We start from the raw sequence: 23919 nt of genomic DNA, 5'->3' as shown, positions 1-23919 counted from the left end.
ATTTAACTTCACTTTTATATGAACAAGAATCTTATGATGTGTATGCGCTCACTCTTATTATTATGGTACACGTTCTTTCTGTCAAAGATTACTGAGTATAACTAACCATCATTTCTATTGACAGAAACTTCAAAACAAACTACTCTCTCAAAACTTGTAGGGTTGTCATCAATCACCAAAAAGGGGGAGATTGAAAGCATCTAGGCCCCTGGTTGGTTTTAGTGATTAATGACAATGTAATATTATATGTGACTAACGTATGTTTTGCAGAGACAAATGGTAAGTTAGGTCGCATGACAGGTAGAAGTACTACAACGTGAAAACAATCCCGGAGATAAGGACTCGAAGCGACGGCTAAAACGACGAAACAAAAGGTGAAGGTCTACGGAGTCCGAGTGTCAAGGAGATGTGGACACTCACGATTTAGTTAGGTCTTTTATTCTCTTTTAGCCGTACTATAAAGAGGGGTTGTCGATGAGTAGTTTGACCAAGAGAGTTCTAGTGTAGTATTGGTGCACAATTACACTCACATACAGTGCTAGGTGTCACTCTAGAACTCACTCATAAGTTAGAACGAAAACCGATTTGAAAATCAGCTGAAAAACAAGAAGTAGGGTTTCTGTCCCTGGGGCACCGGACTGTCCGGTGTGCACCGGACTGCCCGGTGTGCACCGTACTGTCCGGTGCACCCTCTGCCAGGTGGGACCAGGATGGTCCGAGGAAGAAGCTCCCCTCCACAGAAAACCCAAGAGCGCCTGTTTCAGAGTTGAATTTTAGTGGCGCACCGGACATCGCACTGGACTGTCCGGTGTGCACCAGACAGTGACTGTTCACTGTCCGGTGTGCCATGAGTCCAACGGCTAGCTATCAGAACTAGCCGTTGGAAACGACCGTTGGTGCACCGGTGGCGCACCGGACTGTCCGGTGCGCCATTGCGCAGTGAGATGCCTGTAACGGCTAGTTGGTGGGTGAGGGCTATTTATACCCCTTCCACCCACCATATTCAATGTCTTGCACTCCACATTTATTCCAGCACATTGCTAGAGCATTGCAAGCACCAAAACCCTAGTGAGGAGATTAGAGAATCTTAATCCGCGGTTGTTCCTCATTAGCGCTAGCAAGAGCCACCTAGAGCACACACCACTTGCATTAGGCTTCTCTTGGTTAAGCGAAAGTCTACGGCTTGTTACTCTTGGTGATCGGCATCACCTAGACGGCTTGGTGGCGTTGGGAGCTCGGTGATCACCGTGAAGATCTTGTTGGTGACCCGACTCAAGTTTGTAAGCGGTCTCGAGGGATCCACCGCGCCGGAGTGGCAAAGGATCATCTCGTAGTGAGCACTTGGTTCTTGCGAGGACCAAGGGGGAGCGATACCCTTGCGCGGGTGCTCCAACGAGGACTAGTGGAGAGTGCCGACTCTTCGATACCTCGGGAAAAATTGGAGGAGTCTTCTAAACCTTGCTTTACATTCCGCACATAATTCAAGCACTTTACATTGTGTATTTGTTTAGCAAGTATTTGAAGTATTGTCTTAGCATTGTTGAATTTCTAGTATTATATTCTTAGTGCTAGTTGTTGGGGTGAAGTTGGGCTCTTGCTTAGCTCTTGCTTAGGTTTCAATTAGTATTGATTTTTAGAAAAGTCCAATTCACTCCCCTCTTGGGCATCATGATCCTTTCACAGTCAACAGTTTTTTCTTCTAAAACTCATCTTTTTAGTGTAAATTTGAAATGGCCTCTGGGCTTGTTACTATCGAATTTCGGATGGAAGATCTATGCAGATTTATATAGAACAACGGCTAGAGGCGGACCTACTTATAAACACCTCCACTCAAATTTATGGTTTTAGTGGACTTTCCATCTTATTTATTGTAGCTATAAAAAGTCGTTAATTAGTAGGTCTCTATTTAGGTCCACATTCGGATTTCGGGCCAGGTCCGCCCCTGACAACGGCTTCAAACGATTCATGGCACTAAACCAAACAGCTAGTATATGCTAACTCTAGGGTTCAGCTACTAAAAGGTGGATTTGGTGCGGTGGAGCTAGATTTCTTAGAGTGGAGTAGTTTCAAACACCTAGAGGTGCGTAAAAAATTCGTTCATATGAAAATACTTTGTGGCGTACATCATCTGAAATATCTGATAGTGGGTCTAAACAATCTGAAGACGTAGAAATAGCAAAGATCGCGAAGAATTGTAATGCCAAATTTCAAAATAGATAATTATAATAACAAATCTCATAACTTCAAAAACTATAATAGCACGAATCAATGAACCCTTCTTTTTTATCAATCACACAATTGATATTCTCGCATACGAGATTACTCCACGCAAATATGAAAATATACCCATCCCTCCCTCAAATATACACTTCGGATCATCTCTCTTATCCCTATATTTTCTTATTATACTACTCCTTAAACACCACTTCATGTAGTGTAATTTCGCGAGCTCCATTACATGTAATCGCGAGCTGATGACCAGCTTCTCGAAAATGGAGGTGCCATCGTCGATGCCGCTCAGTTCAGTTCAGTCACACTGTCACAGAGCACCTCCAGTGCATCGGCGAAGCAGGAGCCGAAGCGCGCCATCTCGGCCTCCTGCAGCACGACGCCGACCTCCACCCCGGCGTCGCGGGCCTCCGCCAGGGACACCGTGCCGGGCGTCTTGTCGATGGACACCAGCTCCACCTTGGCCGGCCGGCCCAACCCGAAGTCAGTCTCGTACACACCGTACCGCGGGGACCCGCCCACCGACATCGGGCGCTCCGGGACCAGCGACAGGATCTTGTGGAACCACCCGCCTGCCCCATCCAGCACGCCGCCGTCGAGCGCCGCGACGGCCGCGCCGATCGCCGCGGCCGCAGCCGCCACGCCGTCGCCGCCCAGCAGCTCGCCCGTGCCCACCTCCACGAAGCACGGCCGGAGGCAGTTGCCCAGGTACTCCTGCGGGATCGGCGGCGCCAGGCGGCGCCGGCACTCCACCGAGAACAGCAGGTGCGCGCGGGGCCGCTCCCCGCCGCCCACGCGTGCCAGGCAGGCCCACGCCAGCGCGCACGCCACCGTGAACGCCGAGCAGTGGACGCGGCCCGTGCCGCCGCCGTCCGCCGCGACCTTGGCGGCCACGCGCCGCTTCAGCGCGTCGATGCGGTCGCGGGTGAGCGCGAACGACGCGATGACAAGCTTCGGCTGTGGGCCTGCCGCCGGCGGCGGAGGCGGAGGCGGGCCGTTGCCTGCCAGCTGGCGCATTTCGTCGAGCGTCCTGCCGGCGAGGCCCTCGGGGTCGGCGACCACGCCACGGTCCAGGAAAGGCGGCGGCGGCACCGCGTCCGCGCCGCCGCTAGCCACGCGGCACTGGGCGGCCCAGGTCCTGATGAAGTGCGTGTAGCTGGAGTCGTCGCAGGCCACGTGGTGGATGGACACGCCGACGGCGACCCCGCGGGCGGGGAACACGGTGACCTGCGCCGCCGCGAGGGCGAAGGAGCCGTCGGCCCCGGGCGACGGGAGCCGCGGCACCAGCGCGTAGAGCCGGGCGACGTCCCTCGGCCCGCCGGCGGAGAGCTCGTCGAAGTCGTCGGAGCTCTCGGCGACGATGAGCTCGACGGCCTCGCCGCCGTCGGAGCAGAAGAATTCGTACCCGCCGCCGCCGTCCGGGCACGGGCGGACGCGGCCGAGCAGCGGGTAGAACGCGCGCAGCGTGGCGGAGAGGGAGGAGACGAGGGACGGCAGGAGGTGGGCGGCGAAGTGGTCCGCCGTGTGCGCGTAGGGGTAGAAGAAGACGCGCTCCACGGGGCCCGTGAAGAGCCACGGCACGTCGAAGAAGGTGAGCGGGAGCGCGCCGCCGGGCGCTGGAGGTGAAGCCCCCACCTTGAGCCTGTCAAGGATCTTGGTAGCGGCCATGGGGATTGGGGAGGTCGATGCGGCCCCTCTCCCGCGCCTGCAGCTGGAGCTGGAGCCGCACGGCAGCAGGGAGAGAGAGAAGGGGAGATGGCGAGCAGGTGGGAGTGAGTGGTGATTCAGATCCACCAAACACAAGCAAGCAGACCTGCTGGTGGAGTGGTGGTGGTGGGATGGAAATGTCACCAAACAAAACGTGTCCCTCGTCTCGTCTACCACTGTTTCTCTTAGGTACAGGGAGAACGACGTTGTCAGTGACAGACTGACAATTCAGGTAGGCCGTAGGCAAACTCCTGCTCACAGAGAATAAACTGACAGGCACGGGGAAAAAGCTTCAGTGCTTGATTTACAGCAGTGAAAAAGCAGAGAGCAAGCTGATGAGGGAAACCTGCCGAGTGAATGAAAATGAATATCTAATGCAGCCACACTACAACAACATCAGTCCTTAGAGATGTATTACCAAATAAATCCGGTATTTGCGCACTCAGGTACTACCGATCGAGGCAGGCAGCGTTGATCTGAACAGATGGCACCCACTTGATTTTGAAGCTGCATGTCCTTTCAGCCACCCACTTGACCGCAGGTATGTGCGTCTAGTGCGCGTCCATGCTCCAAACAGAAGAGAAGAGCAGGGATGCTGTGGGAACTGGCAAGTGTCAGCTCTCTGATTGAAAGAAAAGAAAAAAAGAAAAGGTTTGTCAATATGTGTCGGCGCCATGTGCTTAGCATCACAGAAGATGGCTTTATACAGAAGAGAGGGATGCAGAGCTAATCACGCAGTTTAACTGAAGCTTAGACCTTGGGAATACATCACCAGCATTTAGATCCCGCCAGAATGTGTTGGTAGACAGCATGGAAGGAAGTTGCTGTGATGAGAAGGCAGCATGAACAACCAGATCGACAGGCGCCCACCAACCCCAACTCTGAATGGAAAGGCATCCAAAGTCTGCCAGGAAACTGTGAGCTTTCAATTTCATAGACAGCCAAGGACTCACTGGTCGCAAGCAAAGGCACCTAGTTGATTGGGAATAAACACTTGGAATTGCTACTGAGCAGTGAACAACTTCGTCTCTAATTTGGTTTGGTCCATCTATGTGGATGTGGCTGGCAGGTGTTAGGGGCTAGGGCACAAAACCGCTGGTCCTCGAACTGATCGAGGCCCAGGCCCATACTGTTGGGCCTCCTACATATGCAAACCACCACACGCGTTCATCACCATCAATCAAGTAAGCATCTCGTCCTCAAAGGAAACTACAGTTCCACTATTTCTTTTTAATAAAGATACCAATCAACAGAATAGCAAAAGGCACAAAACTATCAGCAGCTCTGACTTACCTTTTCATGTATATATTTTTTAAATTATTGGAAGATAATACTACTAGAGAGGAACATTTATTATTATTATTATTTTAAAAAAAGCTCTTCAACTGAAATGATGGGGGAGGCGCCACATGCACAACTCTCGAGGCGCCTGTTCATCACTAGAGATGTCCAAACGGGCCGCCCGGCCCGGTCCGGCCCGGGCCCGGTGAAGCCCGGCCCGTGTTGGGCCCGGCCCGTCAAGCACGATTAAAAAACCGGGCCGGGCCGGCTAAGCACGCGGGCTCAATTTCTTGTCCGATCCCGGCCCGCAACGGGGCTAAACGGGCCGGGTCGGCCCGTTTAGCACGAAAAAAGCGGGCCGAAAAGCGGGCTTTGCGGGCCGAAAAGCACGTTTTAGTGTAAAAAAAGCGGGCTTAGAGCTAAACGGGCCGTGCCGGGCTAGCCCATCGTGCCTAATATCTTGTCCGAGCCCAGCCCGCTTATTCGTGCCGGGCCGGCCCGGGCCCGCATATAACCGGGCCGTGCCGGGCTCGGACCGGGCCAAAAAAACGGGCTTCGTGCCGGGCTCGCGGGCCTCGTGCTTATTGAACATCTATATTCATCACCGGATAATACTAGCCTACTGCTAGTACACCGATTAGTGCACTGCATCCCTTCCCTTGCGCGGCCTGTAGCTTCTGCTCTCTCTTTCTCTCTCTGCTTTCCAAGCTTTATCTTGTTGGAGGCGCCTACTATGGTGATCACCACCCGCACTTGGTTTTGGTCTTTTGGGGGCTCCAGCAGTTCGTGCATAGTTTGACTCCTCCATTAACGAGCTCCAGCTCGAGCTCGAGCTCTAGCTAATTAAATAATGCATGCTGCAAAGAGCCAAAGACCTCGACCACCTTCAATTCTTTCTTTCTTTTGCTCCTCCATCTCCATGGAAAGCTAGCAGCTGCGTGCACAAAACTAACAAAAGACGCGCCAGCCTTGCTTTCCATTTGCGTCTCGGGATCGGTGCTAAATTAAGTCGGCTGATTAGTGGGGTCTAATCACTCTCAAGTGCCATAATAAGCCTGCCTTTACTGTCTTTTCCGTGCTTTTTATTTGTTTGTTTGACTGATGAATGAATGAATGCCCTGCCTGAAGAATCCAAATAATAAGTAGGACGACACAAAGTGCCAAAGCAGGAAGCAAAACTAATTAAATGAGCCTGCGCCCGACTTTACGAGACAGACATCTGAACTTGAGGGGCTGTTTTAGTTTCTTACTCATATGGCACGCATTCTGATCGAGCAGCATGAGACTGCAATCTTTCGATCCGAGGACAGGACAGCTAGCAAATACGTGTAGTGTAGTGTAGTGTAGCACACAAATTCAAGGAATTCGACCGCTTGTCATCTTCCATATCGTTTGTGCACCATGCATAGTATGCAATTGACCTTCTAGCTAGCTAGCGAGTATGTGGTTCTTGCGACGACAGTAGTGATAAGAACAAGCTATATATATATTAGGGCCGGCCGCCTAATAACGGGCTATTAGCATCCTAGGCTACCTAACCATCATGCATGTGTGTAGATCGTGTTATTCTAAGCCACATTAATCACGCGTTCAATCTACGGCTTTGCATGGATCGATAAAGTTAGCTAGCGGGGTGGATCGTCGATCGCTCACAAAAGTCGCTGACCTACCCTCAGTTGTTAAATCAGCTATAGCATTCCGTCTTCAAGCGGAGATTAATTACTAGCATTCATCAAGATTAGTCTGTTGTCTGTAGCTTGCTTGCTTAATCTGCAGGCAGGAGCTAGCTTTAGAAGAACATCTGAACAGGTAGCTGTCCTGTTCTTCGGCGTCGATCAAGAGCCTTAGCTGCTAGTGCAGCCAGCTGAGTTTTGTCACGAGTTGATTTACTAGCTAGATATCAGTAGCACATTAGCCTTCCTTTTTTTTTGTAATGGATTCAGTAACAACACGCATGTCCGAATGAAAATTTTGGAGTCCCAAGATACTAACCCGGCCTACAGATTAACCTACTGTGACATTGTCCTTATCCGATGTCTGAAATAAATTAAGAAACGCTGCAGTATTTGGCGGCATGTCTATCTTAATTACTGCAATGTGATTAGCATTGGATAGTCAAACCCTCCCATCCCATGCTCATAGGGTTTTTTAGTACAACTGCAATACCACGAGCTTGTTTTGTAGTACAACTCGTGGCTGCAGGAAATCTACTGCTGATCAACACCGCTACACACACACACAGTAGGAGTAAGTTGGTCAATCCACGCGTGTACGTACGTACCAAGAAATCAGCCATTGGGACTAACCACAGTGGCCGACCTACGTAGCTAGTAGCCTCACCGTGTTTCTGTTTCTGTGCACGCACTGTGCTTAGGTTTAAGAGGTCAACAACTACTACGTGCTGTAAAACACACTCCTCTGACCTCTCTGATCTCCTGCTGTGTGGTTGCAGTTGTAGGACGCACGCAGAAGTAAACGTTGCTGCGGCTGAGGAGTTCATACCTTGTCCTTTGTCAAGGGGACAGTCACTCTGCATGGCATGGAAAACTAGGATTAGCAGCCTACGAATGCGTACAAGTCGTTTTAGGGTCTCTAGTGAGCAAGATACTTACTGGTGCCAAGTCAAGGAGACCTTGGTGCTGCTACTGAAGCTTCTACTTCTCTCCACACTGAACGCAGTGTTTATCTTATCTTATTGTTGTTGTCTTGCAAGGAAGCATCTTGATCTACCATCACATCAATCAGCTAGGGGTGGAAAAGGATAAAATCCCAACGACTAGTGGTGAAATACACATGTACTGACTTGAATGAATGTTTGCACAAATCTTGGAGCACACAGCAACACCTCCAGATGCATGCCGTTTTTCAGGACCAGAGAAACATATGGGGGCACAGAAGTTCAGGCTGCAGTTTGACTGCATCATCTGCTGACTGATCTGTACGTACTGAATCAATTTTCTTGCAAACAAAGTAGCTAGTCTTGTTGTTGGAGCAGTGGCCTTGTATCACTCAATCATGTTCAGACTTCAGAGCAAGACTGGACTTCCACATTGGCAGTTAATGAGATGTCATGCATGACAAGATGAACTTATCAACTTAGGAGTATGTATATATCAGTAATAATATAAAGGTTCTTATTATCTGGCCAGACACTTCTTGATAGAAGTAGTGATTAACCAAAAAGAAAGAGAGAGAGAGAGGGAAAATGCATGCTTGCCAACCACTATGTATGATTTATACTAGCAGTACTAATCATCATGATTATATAGGATCACACAACACTGATGATATATATAGTAACGAAAGAAAGAGAGAGAGAGACAAGGAGAGTACTTCATCACTAGCTGGTACAAGTTGTTAACTTCCTTTTGCAGGAATTTCTAGCTCATCTCTCAACACTTGCATTAGCGGAGTGGAGATCGAGATGAGAGATGGCACAGCATGGCATGGCTCCAAAACGCATGGTGTCTGATTCTCATCATCCTTCCTAGGCAGCTACAGCTACGGCTACAGGGAGTAGTTGGGGCTCCTCATCATGGCCTGGGCCAGGTACTGGAGCTCTCCGGCATCCACCTTGCCTGCGCAATGCTGCCCGGCGGCGGCGGCGACGTCGTCCCTGAACCCGGCCACGAGCTCCGGAGTGAAGAAGTCGTCGAGGGGCCCGCCGGTCCTCCTGGCACTGCACGCCGCGTCCTGGCGGAGCAGGGCGCTGATGCTGGCGCTGTCCGGCCACTGGTGGTGGTGGTGGCTCGCCGGCGAGTGCGCGGCGGCGCCCTGGACGCCGCACGCCAGCTGCGCCTTGGCCTGCATCAGCTGCGCTTGCAGGATGGCGACCTGCAGGGTGCATTATTATTGTATTCTCGATCAGATCTCTCGATGACGATTGATCGGTTAGGGTTATATAGTAGGATGGCATCGATCAGGATCATGTGATGATGTGATGATCTGGCTGTGCATGATCACCTGCTGCTGGAGGGCGAAGATCTGGGCGACGCAGCCGTAGACGGGGTCCCGGAGCCTGGCCTGCGCCTCGTAGGTGATGGTGACGACGGCCTCGCAGCGGTCGGCGACGGGGAGGTGGGACAGCAGCTTGGAGGCGTTGCTGGCGCCGAACACCTTGTGGATGGCGGCGAAGCGCGCGGCGCCCTGGTCGCTGCTGAAGTAGGGCGCGAACACGCACTCCGGCACGCACCGCCGGCGCAGGAACTTGCACGCGCCGCACGGAGACCCCGCGCCCGTCGCGGCAGCAGCAGCGGCAGCGGCAGCGGCGGCCCCTCCGTTGGCCATGTCGTCGGTCGTCGTCAGTCACTGGCGCAAACGGCTAGCAAAGGAAGAGCTAACTAGCTATAGAGCTAGTCGATAGATCGTCTCCGATGTGCTAGCTATGCTATATTGCTATGGTAGGACTTGCGCGCTGCTTCTGCTTATGGATGGAGTATGGACTACCGGTGCAACTCGAGGGGAGATGGATTTATAGGAGGGGAGGCGAGAGGAGGGGGAGCGCGGAGGAGGGCTGTGTCTGTGTAGACAGGTAGGGACGAGTGTCTGGTTCGAAGGGAGCAGACGTGTTAATGCTGTGTTGAAGAAAAGGAGCCCGCGTTGCATGCTTGGCTTAATAAGCTGCCATGCACCACCACGACCTGCAGCTTAATTAAAATATCCTAGCTAAACACTCTCCTACTGCTTGCTACGGCACCAGTGGCTGAATCCAAGTTCTAATCCATAGCAACTAAAGATAGCTGTTGAATCCAAGTTCTACTCACTAAATAGGAAAGAAAAAAAAACAAACAAACAAACAAGAGAGACTGGTGCAGATTTCAGAGATAGTCTTCCACATTTTACGATGCATTTGCATCCTTCTAGCTAGTCCTATAGCTAGCTATAGCTGCTAGCTAGTATCATGAGTGAGTGAGAAGAGACCCTTCTTGGAGCGTATGCGTATCGTTGGAGAAGATGGGTGATGAGGTATACATATACTCATGTCAAATCGAAGGATTGGAGGGGGGCATAGAAATCGGAGGTGATTGTGCGCGTACGTGCAGCCGGCATAAACAAAGCATTTCGCGCCGAACGGAACGGCCGCACTCTGCAGTACTCCTACTACAGTACAAGTAGTGTGGACGCCCACGTCACCTCAAAACTGCCCGCCGCTGCCGTTGGATCTATCTGCCTGCTCTGCTCTGCTCACATCGCAATCGCATGCATTAATCTAATCGTATGACGACGGCCATGCACTCCCTGATGATAACCTGATTGCTTTGCTTTGCTTCGTCCATCCATCATCGCCTTTGACTGCTCATACATCCTCTTCAGAGTTCAGACCAACAAAAAAAAACATTTGTCCTCTAGAAAAAAAAAAACTCCTTGGCACCTCCTTTGAGCAGCTCCAATAGTTATGTAAAATTTGGCTCTTTAAATCATAGGTTTAGAGAGTTAACTTTAATTTGGGAGTTAAACATTTGTGAGTTCTCTGAATATAAGTGACACCATAAAATCAGTGACAGAGTGACAAGGGCGACATTGTGACACAACTGCCACCATAGGTATGAAGTACTAGTAGCTTGCAAATGCAACTTCACTGGTTTAATTTGATCGTAAGTAAGTGCCATCTTGGAGGCTTGGAGCAAATCAAAGCTGCTAGTTGGTCCTTTTCACTCTTCAGCCAAACTTTATAGTACTAGTACGCAGAGGAAACATGACAAACGACAGAAAAAAAAACCAAGACTTGCAGAACAGAGAATCTCTACACGACGTTTTGAGTGATATCGTCAGTTTTCTGGTTCCGGGAGTTTATAAATGGTCTCTAAATGTAGAGACAAAATAAGGATATATAAGAATTGAAGTTCCTATGTTTAGAAAGTTCATAAAGAGCTGTTGGACACAAGTTTTAAGACCAACTACCTAACTTATTGATTTAGAGAGTCCTTTAGCAAACTAATGGAGTTGCTCTTATAGAAGAGAAGGGAAAAGAAAACATCATCAAAACCAAAAAACATTTGCTCTCTTTCTCTACTGTACTTTCTTCAAGTCAACCCCCTTCTCTATATCACACCATACGGTGTACAGTACAGGCACCACCCACCCACCTACCATACGGTGTACAGGTACCTGCAAGCTTAGCTTGGCATCGCAACGCAACTGTAAGGGATGCAGATGCATCCAACACATCCAGTCAGTCAGCTGATGTATGAGGTCATGCATGGGGATGGTGATGGCCATGTCATGTCAACCCTCCTCTACGGAAATCCAAGCACAAAAACAGCAGCTCCCACGCCCGTGTCGCTCGCCGAAGCCCAAAGAAGAAACCCTGGCGTCGTCCGCATTCATCACAAGCACCGAAATCCATGGACCATGGGAGTCCCAGGCCAGGCATAGGCAATGGATGGATCAGGCGAGCGCCGTCCTTGTTGAACCCAACCAGATCATCATGCTACGCCCGCCTGCCAAGGGGGAGAAGCGGGGATCAGACAGACACCAACGGCTCTGCCGACTGACCACCTTAGCCGAGCAACCACAGCTGATCCTCGTCTCGTGGGAGTATGCGCGCTTCGCAAGGATGTCAATGGCAGTCTGCGCCCTGACAAGCAAGATATCGTTCAATACAAAGTATAATGAGCAAATGGATGATGCTCCATCGTCACAAAACTCACCATGGAACTCTGTAGCGCCGAGCAGCTATTTCCAGGCGTTTCACAAGGGGCCTCCAGCTGCGACTTGAGAAATATCTTTGCTCCCTGTCAGCTTCCTATGTTCAGAGCTGCCATCGGCCCTTTCTCGGGCTCTCTCAGGCTTCTTGGGCTTGTGCTCAACAAAACCATCCAAACCGAAAGGATCAGAGGATTCTTCTCCTAGCTCCGAGGCAGCTACGATCTGTTTTGCTGTCGGTCACTGTGTCAGTTTTTGCTTGCAGCAGCAAGAGCTGCAGCTTCACCATTTTTCATCATCCGCTGTTGCCACTGAGATGGTAAGCAAAATCTTTCCTACCAGGCAAGCCACCAGTGGATACATGGTTGGTGCAGTCACATTAACCAAGGAGCCTTCAGCCACTTCGCATTTGGGTGATCATAGGGCTGCACACGAGGAGTCTCAAGGAAGAGAAACTGCATGGGAAAAGCAAAACCCTGGTTTAAATACATTTAATTCACACGAAAAAGAAGATCTCATGTAATATGGCACAGATAGTTCTTTGTAGCGATATAGGTAAGCACGTGCCTCAAATGACTTCCCCGATCTCTCGTACTATGGGCTCAGGATCCTTTGCAAACTCCTCCAAAAGCACAATGCTCTCTTGGTCTACACAACACAGCACGACCACAAATCTCAGACAACCATAAAATGTCTATGCATGGGAATGGGACCGGAGTTGGTAAATGACATCTTGCTAAAGCTCGCAGTGTTAGTTACCCGCATTGAGCCAAGGGCTTCAGCGGCTTCATGCCTGGCCATTGGATGCTCACAGACATTCTTCACGACCGTAGAATGTGCATCTGAAGCGGTTTTATTTTGCAGCTGACCTAGCACATAAGCAACCTGTCGAGAGAGAGAAAAAAGTGCTGCATTAGACAAAATTGAAGGCATCTGACTGACCAAAAACTAAGAAGTAACGGGATGTTGTCCTCCCTAGCGTAACAACTAACAATACTGACAAACAACTGACATATGACATCATAAATTTAAAAAATAACTGCAAGGCTGCTCAAGTCAGTGCTCAACTCCATTTTAACAGATTATACCAATTTGAATATCATGTAAATGTTAAAATCAAGACTACCACGCTGCTGTGATGATGTGAGTTCCTTCCTTTGCAGGACCTTATGGCGAAGTCCATGGTCAAGTCAATCTTCGTTCGCCGCGAACACGACGTCTGGGCCGCGCTGCAGCGCCATAAGGCCATGCTGCTTCGTGCCAACGAGCAGTTGGAGCTGAGGAGCGATGAGGCGGCGGACTTGACTTCGCTGTGCGCTGAACTGAGAGACGAAGCCGCGGCCGAGCGCGGGAAGGTGTCTCCGCTCGTGGAGGAGGTCCGTCGCCTGAAGGCAGAGGCGGCCCTGCAGCAGGAGGAAATGCGACTGCTGAAGGGAAACCTTCAGGCGATGGCCGCGGAGCGGAATGAGTCCCGGCGTCAGGTCGCCGAAGCTTCCCTCCGCGTCGACTCCCTCTCCAAGCACTTGGAGGCCAAGCGGTCCGAGAGCCGAGCTTTGAGGGCTCGGACGGGAGGTAATTGTTAGGGTCTAGTCATGGCTTAACGCTTCTGTCCTTTCCCAGAGCTCAAGAAGGATCTGGAGACCGCCGCCCAGACCATGGACCAGAAGGTGGCCGAGCTGAAGGAGATATCGGACACTGTGGCGGAATTCAGCCGAGACCTTGATGCGGCGGATATCCACGGAGCCGTATGCAAGCCCTGAGTGGCTATGTATGGAACGAACTCTGCAAGGCCGTTCACCTTGGGGTGAAGCTGGCGCTGTTAGCAGCAGGTAGTGGAGATAGATCCGAGACAGGAATTGGAGGTAGGAAGCAGGAACCTCGGGATTTAGGAAGATAGCAAGAGATTCATAGGAACAGAGAAAGCACAGGTTAGAGACGAAGAAGAAGGTATAGTTCTGTTTACAGTCTGAATATCTTCCCTTGCCCTATGGACGATCTCCTCTAAATACTCGTTCAACTGGCTCACGACACAAAATTACATTGCTGGTCACTCTGGGCCGCTCAGCTTCACAATTGCCGCCCAGGCTTGCTCACTCCGCCTCGGCCCAATTGTCTTCATGTCCTCATATGTAGCCTGTTCCCACCACTGGATGTATGACATTCCCCCTTTCTTAAGATTTGGCTTGCCCTCAAGCCAAAGCATCATGAACTTGAGGTCGAAGACCACTCTGCCCGGATCCCATGGAGTTAGCAATCCAATGATCCATATCAAATATTTACCACAACCGATCATACGTGTCACTCCAATAGAAGCAAGCATTAGATGAAGCTCATGAAAAATATAGCCATTGGCCACTTCTATCATTTCTGGTAGTAAATGCCTTTCTATGTTGGTGGCTAACTCCTGTGACCAAGACTTGGGCAATAGAATATTAGGAAATGAAAACTGTGCACCACAAAATTCCTCAACTGATGATGAATACTTGAGCTTTCTGAAAAAGAATAGGCTGTTCAGGCCATGTGACTGCTGCCAATATATTGATAGTTCAGAAAACTGAAACTGGGTTAATTCCTGACCATCCCAAGGAGCAAACATATCAGCCTCAGTGAAATGTCCCTGTAAGTGTTGCAAACTCAGTAGATCAAAGCCACAGAATATCATGTGCACCCTCTCATTGTGTTGAATGAAGTAGCAATCAGGAGCAACGATTAACCACACCGTACCTCTGTCATGCTGACTGTATAAACCAGTAACTCCAGAAAAATTCTTAACAGTCCAAGTAAACACCATGACACTAGGAATCGAGCAAACAATGGCTTCCTTCAAAACACCAGGTTGGCCTCCACATAATATGCCTTCTTCCATCACAGCAATGCAGGTCTGGTGTTGTGGCATGTTTGGTGCAATCTTCATTGCTTGCGGTCTTGCTGCATTTAACACAGCACGAGCTTCAGAGAATAGTCCAATATCGAGGCTGAGACATTTGGTCGAACACTCGAGGGGCGAGCTGCTGCTGTTGTCTGTCTTTGACTTGATGATGGTGAAGTCGTGGAAGAAGTGTCCGTCGAACCTGCCGAAGGCAACTTGCATCACGTAGACCCTAGTGAAGCGGTGGTCCAGGAGCGATGCGTCGGAACGCAGCAGTCCGCGTGGCTGTGCGACGTGGTGGTAGTAACTGGTGTTGCAGGTGGTGCAGTTGTCGGGATCGAACTCCAATGCCGCTTCCGCCGTACTGGTGCTGTTGTGGGAGCAGCGCATCCGCCACTTGTTGGCGAAGTGGGCGTCGAGTGCCGGGTCGGGCGTGGTGCAGATAGTGGTGTGCGCGTCCCTGAGGATGGTGCTTTGCTGCATTTCCTCGAATACCACCTTGGCACCAATCAAGGTAGGCGAAAGCTTGAGGTGCTGCAGCAGCAGGCACCCGATGTGCGACTTGACAGGGTCGAGGCGGGCGCACATGAGCGTGTCCAAGGGCGTGGCGAGCTGCTCCTCGGTGGCGCGGTCCTCGCCGTAAGTGTCCTCGACGCCGCCCGCCACGGTGGCTGCGTCGTCTAGGTCCATCACGAACGGCGTGTCGCTGCCGCGAATCCCCTTGAGCGTGCTCTCCATGTCGCCGAAGCCGAAGCGCACCACCACCAGGTTGTCGCGGCTGCTGGTCCATCGGCGACGGACGCAGCGAGGGAGGCGTCGTCGAGCGAGGCGTAGGCGGAGAGGTTGAGCCGCTCGAGCGTTAGGAACGCACGAAGTAGGCGCGGAAGTGGCTCGCGTCGGAGCATCCATAGCGCGCGACGGTGCACGGCCTTGGCCATAGCATGCTCGGTGAGCCCCCAAGTCGAACAGGTGGTGGGCATGGCGAAGTTGGTGTTGCTGTGCGCGAGGTGAGACAGCGCAGCGCCGCCGCTACCATGGACGGAGCTGTATGAGCCATATTCGATGCCGGTGGCGATGAGCTCACCGGCGTGGTGGTTGTCGAGCAGCGCCTTGTCCGAGTGGGAGGTGACGAACGCCTCGTCGGGGTCGGAGTCGAGCAGGTTCGAAGAGATATCGCCGCCAGCATCACAACCCTCGAAGAGTCCGCCCCAGTTGTCGGCGACGACAGATGGCGCTACGTAGTACTGCTTGCCGTCATCGAAGCACCCGCCCCAGTTGTCGGCGATGACGACGGCCCCAACGGCCGCAGTCGGGGTGGGCGGCGCGCTGGCGGATGCGTCGGAGGATTGGTGGACGCTGAGCAGTGTGGGTGGAAGGTCGAGGTACACAGATGGCGAGAAGCGCCGGTCCCAGCGAACCTCCAGCTCGTCGAATCGCCGGTTGAGCTCGTCAAGGATGAGCTTGAAATCGAGCGACATGACGTTGGCAAATTGAAATCGAGGTCGAGGATCGAACGAATCTGATACCAATTGTTAGCAGCAGGTAGTGGAGATAGATCCGAGACAGGAATTGGAGGTAGGAAGCAGGAACCTCGGGATTTAGGAAGATAGCAAGAGATTCATAGGAACAGAGAAAGCACAGGTTAGAGACGAAGAAGAAGGTATAGTTCTGTTTACAGTCTGAATATCTTCCCTTGCCCTATGGACGATCTCCTCTAAATACTCGTTCAACTGGCTCACGACACAAAATTACATTGCTGGTCACTCTGGGCCGCTCAGCTTCACAATTGCCGCCCAGGCTTGCTCACTCCGCCTCGGCCCAATTGTCTTCATGTCCTCATATGTAGCCTGTTCCCACCACTGGATGTATGACAGGCGCTGACCGTGGTCGCCTCTCACTACGAGATCGATCTCGAGCGGGTGTGCAAAGGCTACGTCCTCCCCGACGAGCCCGACCTCACCGACGCCGAGATGCTGGGGCTAGTTGATGTCGTTGAGGGGCCAGGGTCTTCGCTGGCTCGCCACTTCGAGGCCGAGGTGGTTCCACCCATCCCGTCGCCTGCCGCGGTCGTGCCTCCTAGTGACTCCAAGGGTGGCGTCCTTCCTCCTCCAACATTGTAGACCCGACCCTTGCCCTGCGGGGTTTTAAAGTTTTTAAATTTGTATAAACCGAACTGTGAGCTCCTCAGTTCTTTTAATGTCTGCCTGTTTGCTATGTTATTTTTTTTTGTTGTTTTGTGTCTGTTTGCTCTTTTATTGTATGTGTAGTTGGGCTGGTACCACTGTTGAGATGTCGGCCCATTAGGGTTAGGGTTCTGTGTCTATATATGAAACCATCACTCTATGCAATACAACAAGCAGTGCATTATCTAACACATTCCTCTAACAGGGGGATGCTCTTTTCCATGCCAATGGCTCCAAGAGCTTCTGCTGCCTAACCAATACACGTACACAGTTATTTAGCATGGATATGCAAGAACAAGAAGCAGCATATAAATCGAATTCACTACCTCATGGAAGACATGGATGTAGAGAAAAATCTTTGAGAACTGCCACCAGATCAGGAATAGCCTCAGCATCCTGCATTTGTCCAAGTGCAAATGCAGCCCCATGAGCAAGCAAGTTGGAAGGATCCTTTGCAGCTGAACAATTTACAAATAATGTCAGGTTTTCTTAAGCACATTCATTTGATCTCTCAAACAGTAAGTTGCAGAAATCTGAAGATGCACAGCTAGCAATGCAAAAGTAGGTGGTTGCCATTCAGGCCCTTGATGTACTTTTCACTTCTTGCATAACTAATCTAGTACACTTGTTTTTCAGTAATGGACTACTAAAAAACAGTAATGCAAATTTAAGAGTTAGCAGCTTTGCCTGTAATGGTCACTGTTGACAGCAGACTAAAGTTACAGCATAATCTCACAGCTGTACATATCAGTAAAGGAACAAAAAGGGTAGCAGGCAGCAAAACTTTCAGGAAATTAACATGTATACTACATAGCTGTAAATATAAAATAACCCGAAAACAATAAAAAAATGCCAAAAATTGACTCAACACTCCAAAAAACAAAGGTACATGTTCAGCGAGTCCTACAGAGGGCTAGGTGGTCAGTGACACAGTGCTAACTTCCTTTGGCGCTGGCCAAAATGTAACTTGCAGAAACTCCAAAAGTCTAAACCTAAAACTAGCTTTATTAAATATTAGAATTAGACAACTACTGCTAGCACTAGCGCACAATCAGCATTGCAGCCTGTTGGGATCAATTATAATGAATAATGCAAAGAATGTATCAGAGTTAAATTTTCTAGCATCATCAGTTCATGATCTCAGCACTAGTACGGACTGTAAGACCACAAGAATTTGAACCTAAACCGACAAAGTACCCAGGACCAACACAGCACGGTATCCACTGCATCTACTCGATTAGTTCGGGAAAGCCACAGGGACCAGTTGCTAAAACCAACCCGCAAGCCGCTAAAGCCTTCCACCAGGCTTTGAAGAGTAGCAAAGCCGACTCAGTGAAGCGAGGCGATACCTTAGATGAGGGCGCGGCGCATCCCCGCGGAGGTTGCGGAGGGACCGAGGGAGAAGAACGCCCGGAAGCGCTCCGCGATGGGGTCCTCCGCATCAAGCAGCCTCTCGCAGAGGAACCGCTCCATCTCCGGGGGACGACCCGAACGCGGAGGCGGCCGCCATCTCATGCCGGCGATTCCGTACGGTTCACACGCTCCGGCAAAGGTGTCACTGGCGGCGGCGGCAGCAGTGATGGAAATCCCGCGTTCGGAAAGAAAAGAAGAGGACGAGCTCGTGACGAGTCGACGCCGACCGTCCGATCGGAACGCGCCACGTCACCTCTCCGAACGGACGGACGACAGCGACCTGCCCCTACAGGCTCCTCTCGCTGCCGGTGGGTCCCAACGCCTTTGACATCTCACATCCTGGCACACGTGACGCTATCTGTGTAAATCTCACTTCTACGAAGCGCGTAGCATAACTCCTTGTCCTCCAGTCCTCCTCCCCTCCGCGGCTTCTCGCAGTGCTTCGTGAATCCTAAATTCACGCCGATCCGACGCGAATCGATCGAGAGGTGAGTTCGCTGGATTGTCCGCAGATCCCCGCACTCGACCATCCCTCTCCGGATTTTCCCTCTGCGTTTTCGTGCTCTTAGTGTGCCCTCTTCAGGGCTTGTTCGGTTATCCCCAATACACATGGATTGGATGAGATTGGAAAAAAATAAGAAAAAGTTTGACTTGTTTGAGATTCAAACTCATCCAATCTCACTTAATCCATATGAATTGAGAGCTAATTGAACAAGCCCTCAATGTTTTGTTTGTCTCTGATGGGTTTAGGGTTTGATTCCTGCAGGCAGGAGGCAGCACGATTCGGATCGAGACGAGCGCCATGAACCCGAGAGGGTAAGATTCTGCGCCTTTTTGTTGCTTTGAGCTTCGAATTTTGTGACATGGTGTTCGGATATCAGGGTTGATGAGCGCAAGCGATTTGTTAGTAGGGCCCGTTGTGGATGGATCACACGCGATTAGTGCGATCGGTACGCTGTGATTGTTAAGGATTAAGACGATGTGCTGCTGTCTACTTACCTTGGCTTGTAGATAATTCAGTTGTTGTCTCAAAATTATGGTTGAGGAATTCCTTCCAAAGACAAATCGATTGCTGTATTGGACAGTTTCATTTCCCCAACTCTAAGTTTGTTGTTTGTTTGAGGATCACGAATCTAGGTTTATCAGACATGGAAGTTGGTTTCACGTGATTATTGAATGGGCTTGTTTTGCTTATCTGTCTCAAGAGAGAAGAGACCAATAAATTTGTAACTTGGGACTCTAAGCGCTACTATTCTCTCTGTTTTTTTAACGTCTCTGTCTTTCAATTTGCCTTTCAATTAAAAAAATAGAATTGATCTAGTTTTAAGAAAATTCGGGTCCAACACCTACACAAAGTGCACAAATAATCTAGACAACGGTAGCCCCCCACACAAAGCTCATATAGAGTCATCGTTACCGAGCTCAACACAAGGAACAAGCAACTCTGACTCCGCAAGATGGGCCACTCATGACCAAAGGAACTCGACGACACCTACACCCAAAACCCGACACAGAAGGAGGAAGACCACGGTGCACTGTCGTTGCCAAGCCTCAACACACCACACGCGAGACAACTTTGATTCTTTTCACCAACAAGCTTTATCCTTGCCCCACCCCAACATTTGCCCAACCTCCGAAACAATCTAGTCCATAAAAAAGGGGTTTCGCCTCATGTCATAGTTACCAAGCCAATCTCTAAACGTAGCAGTTTCGATTTCACGTTGCAAAATCCCACCTCTACCCCGCAAACCAAACGTTGAGAAGCGAAGACATCAACTGAAGGTGACGTCGCGGTCGAGACGAACTTCTATAGCGATGTCTTTAGTAAAGGAGTGACGTCTCGGACGCCACCCTCACTTGTCCTAGAAGGACCGGGCTTTCGCCTATGTAAAACTGTGCTGGAAACGTGACGCACTCAGCAGATAAACGGCGCCCATGATTTTCATCGTCGCTAAGCCTGATGTCACCCAGCACATAACATAGCTAGGCTAGAACCCCGCGTCAAAGCATGCAGCCTCCAACGTTGTTGCCGCCCGGGCTTCTGCACAAACCCCTCCAAAGGGCATCAACGCGCCGCCGCAATGCTGCGTCGGCCGCCACCCCTCCGGCTGGGCACACGGAACCGGGCAACAACTTGCCACATGCGTCACACTGCCGCGCACCAAAGCCGAAGCCCGCTGTCGCTGTCGGCCCTGGCACCCGCGGGCACCAAAGCCACCTGCCGTCGGGCGCTCCACCGCCGTCGCCACCATCTTGTGCCTGCCCAGGTCACTTGTTGTCGTTGCCATGCCATCAAACGAGAGGAGGGCCCCGTCGCCGCCGCCATCTCGGCCGACCGCGTAGCCCTGCTGGCGCACCTCGCCGGGCCACTGGACGCCTCTCTCCATCCGTGCAGCCTCCCAACGCCCAAGCAGGTTCCACCCCTCCTCCCCACAAGCACCACCACCTCAATGGTGTCGATCCAGCAAGGGAGGGCCAGATACAGGCCGACGGGGCCTAGATCTGCCGGCAAGCGCAGCCCTTACACCCACCTCTCCTCCTCCCCACCCCCAAGTCGTTTCTCACGCAGAGGACCGCGCTCGTGAGAGGCAGGGGCGCGGGGTCTACGTTAACACCTGCCCTTGAATCCGCCTGCATCGACAACCTTCATGCCGCCGCCGCCCTTCAAGTAGTCGCCAATGCCGCGTGGCACCCGCCCTTGAGGTGCGGGTGTGGGTGGGAGGGGAGAGCTGAGGAGCTCCTCGCCGCCGCCTTCCTCGTGCCCGCGTGAGCCTCTCTGCAGGTCGCTCCGGCGATGGCGAGACTGGGGAGCGGGAGGGAGGTATTGGCGAGCGCGCCGCCTTGGCTCCGCCTGTGTTGCCCGTGGGGAACGACACGGGCGTGGGGAGTGGGGACTCTCCCGTCCTCTTAAGCGCTACTATTCTAAAGCTACTGATCCCTTTGTTTATTTGTGCTGATATTTCTGCGTGTTAACAGATTCATACTTTGCCCGCTATCACTGCCTCATGGTCAAAATTCTTTCTGTTAGGTCTCTATTTCTGTCCCTCTCTATCTCTGTCACAAGCTCTGTAATCTGTAGTTCTGCATAAGACTGCATCTTTACAAATAATCCAATTATGGAAGGGAATGAAATCATGAAAAGGATATGCTGGAGCAATATAGCTATAATTAGAAAAATATAAGACACAGTGATCCTGCATAACCGCAGTACATGAATTTCATCTTAGACGGAATTAACAGGCTCTCTATGGTAACTATGGATCTCAATTGTATTGCTAATTGGGGCTATTATGTACTACTAATGTCATTGCCTAGTTATTGTCACACCCTTTTTTGTCAACTTGTAGTGGTTTTCTGTCGTACCAAAACATTTTAGCAGACAATGTTTTGTCTTATTTCGTGATATGGGTCCAGAGAACTGTGTTTGTCGGTCTATCACAGAGTATGCAAGTTCCCCATTTCTGATTTATTGAAACAACATTGTGTTCCTCTAAAAATAGTTCCTTTCTGCGTCAACTTCAATGCATAATGGTAGATATGGGATCCTTGTCAACCATGTGCTTTCCTGGACCAGTTTAGTTTGAAATATTTGAAAGTAGTTAAGCACAGTTTTCTGGTTAATTTTACGTAAAGGGAATACGATGGTCCTTGCAATGCTGTATTGATGGCTGCATTGATGCTATCTGAATATTTCATTGGCCGAACTTTTTTTTTAGTGTGGTATGCATTTGGAAGCTAACAACTAGAATGTCTACATTAATAAGGTATGTCTTTCTTTAAAAGCTAACAACTAGATGAGATATAGAAGGATTATGGATAAGCTTCTAGACAACTATACATTTGTTATTAGGTACTGAAAGCTCTTTTACTTTCCTGTAGTTGTCAGGTGATATCCACGAAGAGGTGGAGACTCATAACAGAATGCTAGACCGAATGGTATTTGCAGTTTTACCCTGTTTTGGCCCACCGTTTTATGTTGTAAGATAAGATCTGAATCTACTGCCCTACCCCCCTTACCTTCATGTCTGGTTCAGGGGAGCGACATGGATACATCAAGGGGCTTTCTCTCTGGCACCGTGGGCAAATTCAAGACGGTATTAAGCGACATCAGAAACAATTATTGCTACTATGCAGTTCATCTGCCCTTTGTGCCCTTCTTGAGATGATTCATGTCATGTGTAAACGAACATGATACAGGTGTTCGAGACCAAATCTACTGGTTTACTACTTGACCAGGTAGAATCATCCACGGTGAAAGTTTTGTGGGGCTGGGCGTGTTCAAGAACATTCTGAAAATGGACGTGCTGATCTGGTGGTGCCGTGCCGCGTATATATATACTCATGAGTAGCAGAGTATGCTGATGTGGGTTCCGTGAACACCGCAGCGTGTTGGGTCGAACCTCTCTCTGCTACAGGAAATTGTTGTCCGTTCCTTTGGCATGATATGTGTGTATGGAGGGAGTATGTACATGTGGTATTACCGTACTAGTAAGGTCCTCTTTAGAAGCAATTATTTTTTAGCTAAGAGAGATTAGCTTCTTAGTTTTTAACAAACTAATAATTTAATTCTTATAAACTAAGGTATATACCGGTATGTTTGGAATCACTTCAATTTCTATAAAACAGTTTTTTAAAAAAACTGGGTGCATCTAAACATGTAGTACGTGGAATCTCGACCACAGAGATGTATCTACTAGGTTTCCTTGTGGCTGGGACTCGACTTGTTTGAGCACTGTGTGAGGTCGACACGTGTCTCTCCCCCGCATCTGGCAAGACGGATCCAGATGAAAGGAATGACATTGTGGCTGCACCAAGAGCAACCGGTATAATAACACTTGACAAGGAGTATTATATGCTTAATAGTTATAAAGGGCTCGAGTTCAGCGTGTGATTAAACGCAGGGTTCACAACCAACGCAATGATTAAGGATGTAATTGTTGAGAGCTTGTTCGATTAGCTCTCAATCCATGTAGATTGAGTGGGATTGGATGAGTTTGAATCCCAAACAAGTTAAACTTCTTCTCATTTTTTTTCTAATCTCATTCAATCCATATGTATTGGGAATAACCGAACAAGCCCTGAGGCGGCAAGAATCTCCTGTGTTTGTTTGGGCAAGGGAACAAGCACCAAACACCTAATTACATTCATGTATGCGTGCGCGTGTACATATCCTCTGCAGTCAGTTATGTCCGGTGCCTCAAATATATTACATCTTAGTTTCACCATGTTTTGCTCCCCCATGTTTTCAACTGCAGCTATGTCCACGGACGTGACTGTAGAGGATCCCGCCGGCCTATGCCTCGTATTTCTATACTATAATCGCGCCAACGAACGAAATGTTGAGCTTGTCATCAGTGGCCCCCAATGTTCATCAATCAATCCTTTTAAAGGAAACGGAAAGCCCATTGACCAGCCCATCATTTCGGCCTGTCTGAGCTTTTTCTTCGCTGGGCCTGTCCTATCCACCTACACGCAGAGAGAGAGAGCCCACTAGCCACTAGACGTGGTGGGCTGGTGGCTCATGGCGGGGGCACGTGTTAGCGCATTAACTGCAGGTTCTCCGTGGCCCGATGCATCATGTACAGGTTCGTC

At 50.3% G+C, this 23919-nt stretch overlaps 3 protein-coding genes and 1 pseudogene across 14 annotated transcripts; 1 reads left to right on the top strand and 3 right to left on the bottom strand.

Annotated features, from left to right (window-relative positions):
- Nucleotides 1-2192: 2192 nt before the first annotated feature.
- LOC100281179 (anthocyanin 5-aromatic acyltransferase) lies at nucleotides 2193-4055 on the bottom strand. The gene has a single exon (NM_001154098.2). The coding sequence runs from the start codon at nucleotides 3895-3897 to the stop codon at nucleotides 2518-2520; it is 1380 nt and encodes a 459-aa protein (NP_001147570.2). The 5' UTR covers nucleotides 3898-4055; the 3' UTR covers nucleotides 2193-2517.
- A 4358-nt stretch (nucleotides 4056-8413) lies between these two features.
- On the bottom strand, nucleotides 8414-10109 carry LOC103654112 (LOB domain-containing protein 16). The gene is made up of 2 exons (XM_008680935.3): nucleotides 9181-10109; nucleotides 8414-9051 (listed from the first exon to the last, which is right to left on the bottom strand). Exons 1-2 carry the CDS (start codon nucleotides 9502-9504, stop codon nucleotides 8725-8727), a joined length of 651 nt encoding a protein of 216 aa, XP_008679157.1. The 5' UTR covers nucleotides 9505-10109; the 3' UTR covers nucleotides 8414-8724.
- Nucleotides 10110-11046: 937 nt separating this feature from the next.
- LOC103654110 (uncharacterized) lies at nucleotides 11047-18487 on the bottom strand (annotated as a pseudogene). The gene is made up of 6 exons (NR_161345.1): nucleotides 18264-18487; nucleotides 17241-17372; nucleotides 12622-12747; nucleotides 12430-12510; nucleotides 11868-12317; nucleotides 11047-11794 (listed from the first exon to the last, which is right to left on the bottom strand). The product of NR_161345.1 is annotated as an uncharacterized protein (transcript).
- LOC103654111 (uncharacterized) lies at nucleotides 13032-22933 on the top strand. 11 transcript variants are annotated; one of them, XM_035967418.1, is made up of 6 exons: nucleotides 13121-13434; nucleotides 19094-19143; nucleotides 19209-20741; nucleotides 22207-22263; nucleotides 22362-22421; nucleotides 22525-22932. In XM_035967418.1, exons 3-6 carry the CDS (start codon nucleotides 20409-20411, stop codon nucleotides 22618-22620), a joined length of 546 nt encoding a protein of 181 aa, XP_035823311.1. In that variant the 5' UTR covers nucleotides 13121-13434; nucleotides 19094-19143; nucleotides 19209-20408; the 3' UTR covers nucleotides 22621-22932. The 11 variants fall into 11 exon arrangements, 5 of the variants coding, with proteins under 5 accessions (XP_020408288.1, XP_035823311.1, XP_020408292.1 ...); XR_565916.4 differs by lacking the exons at nucleotides 13121-13434; nucleotides 19209-20741 and adding exons at nucleotides 18477-18815; nucleotides 22044-22091; XR_004857874.1 differs by lacking the exon at nucleotides 13121-13434 and adding exons at nucleotides 18477-18815; nucleotides 22044-22091 and having other exon boundaries at nucleotides 19094-20741.
- The last annotated feature ends 986 nt before the right edge of the window (nucleotides 22934-23919 follow it).

This window comes from Zea mays, chromosome 4, assembly GCF_902167145.1.
Source record: "Zea mays cultivar B73 chromosome 4, Zm-B73-REFERENCE-NAM-5.0, whole genome shotgun sequence".
NCBI lineage: Eukaryota > Viridiplantae > Streptophyta > Magnoliopsida > Poales > Poaceae > Zea > Zea mays.
This window is presented reverse-complemented; position numbering and strand designations above follow the sequence as displayed.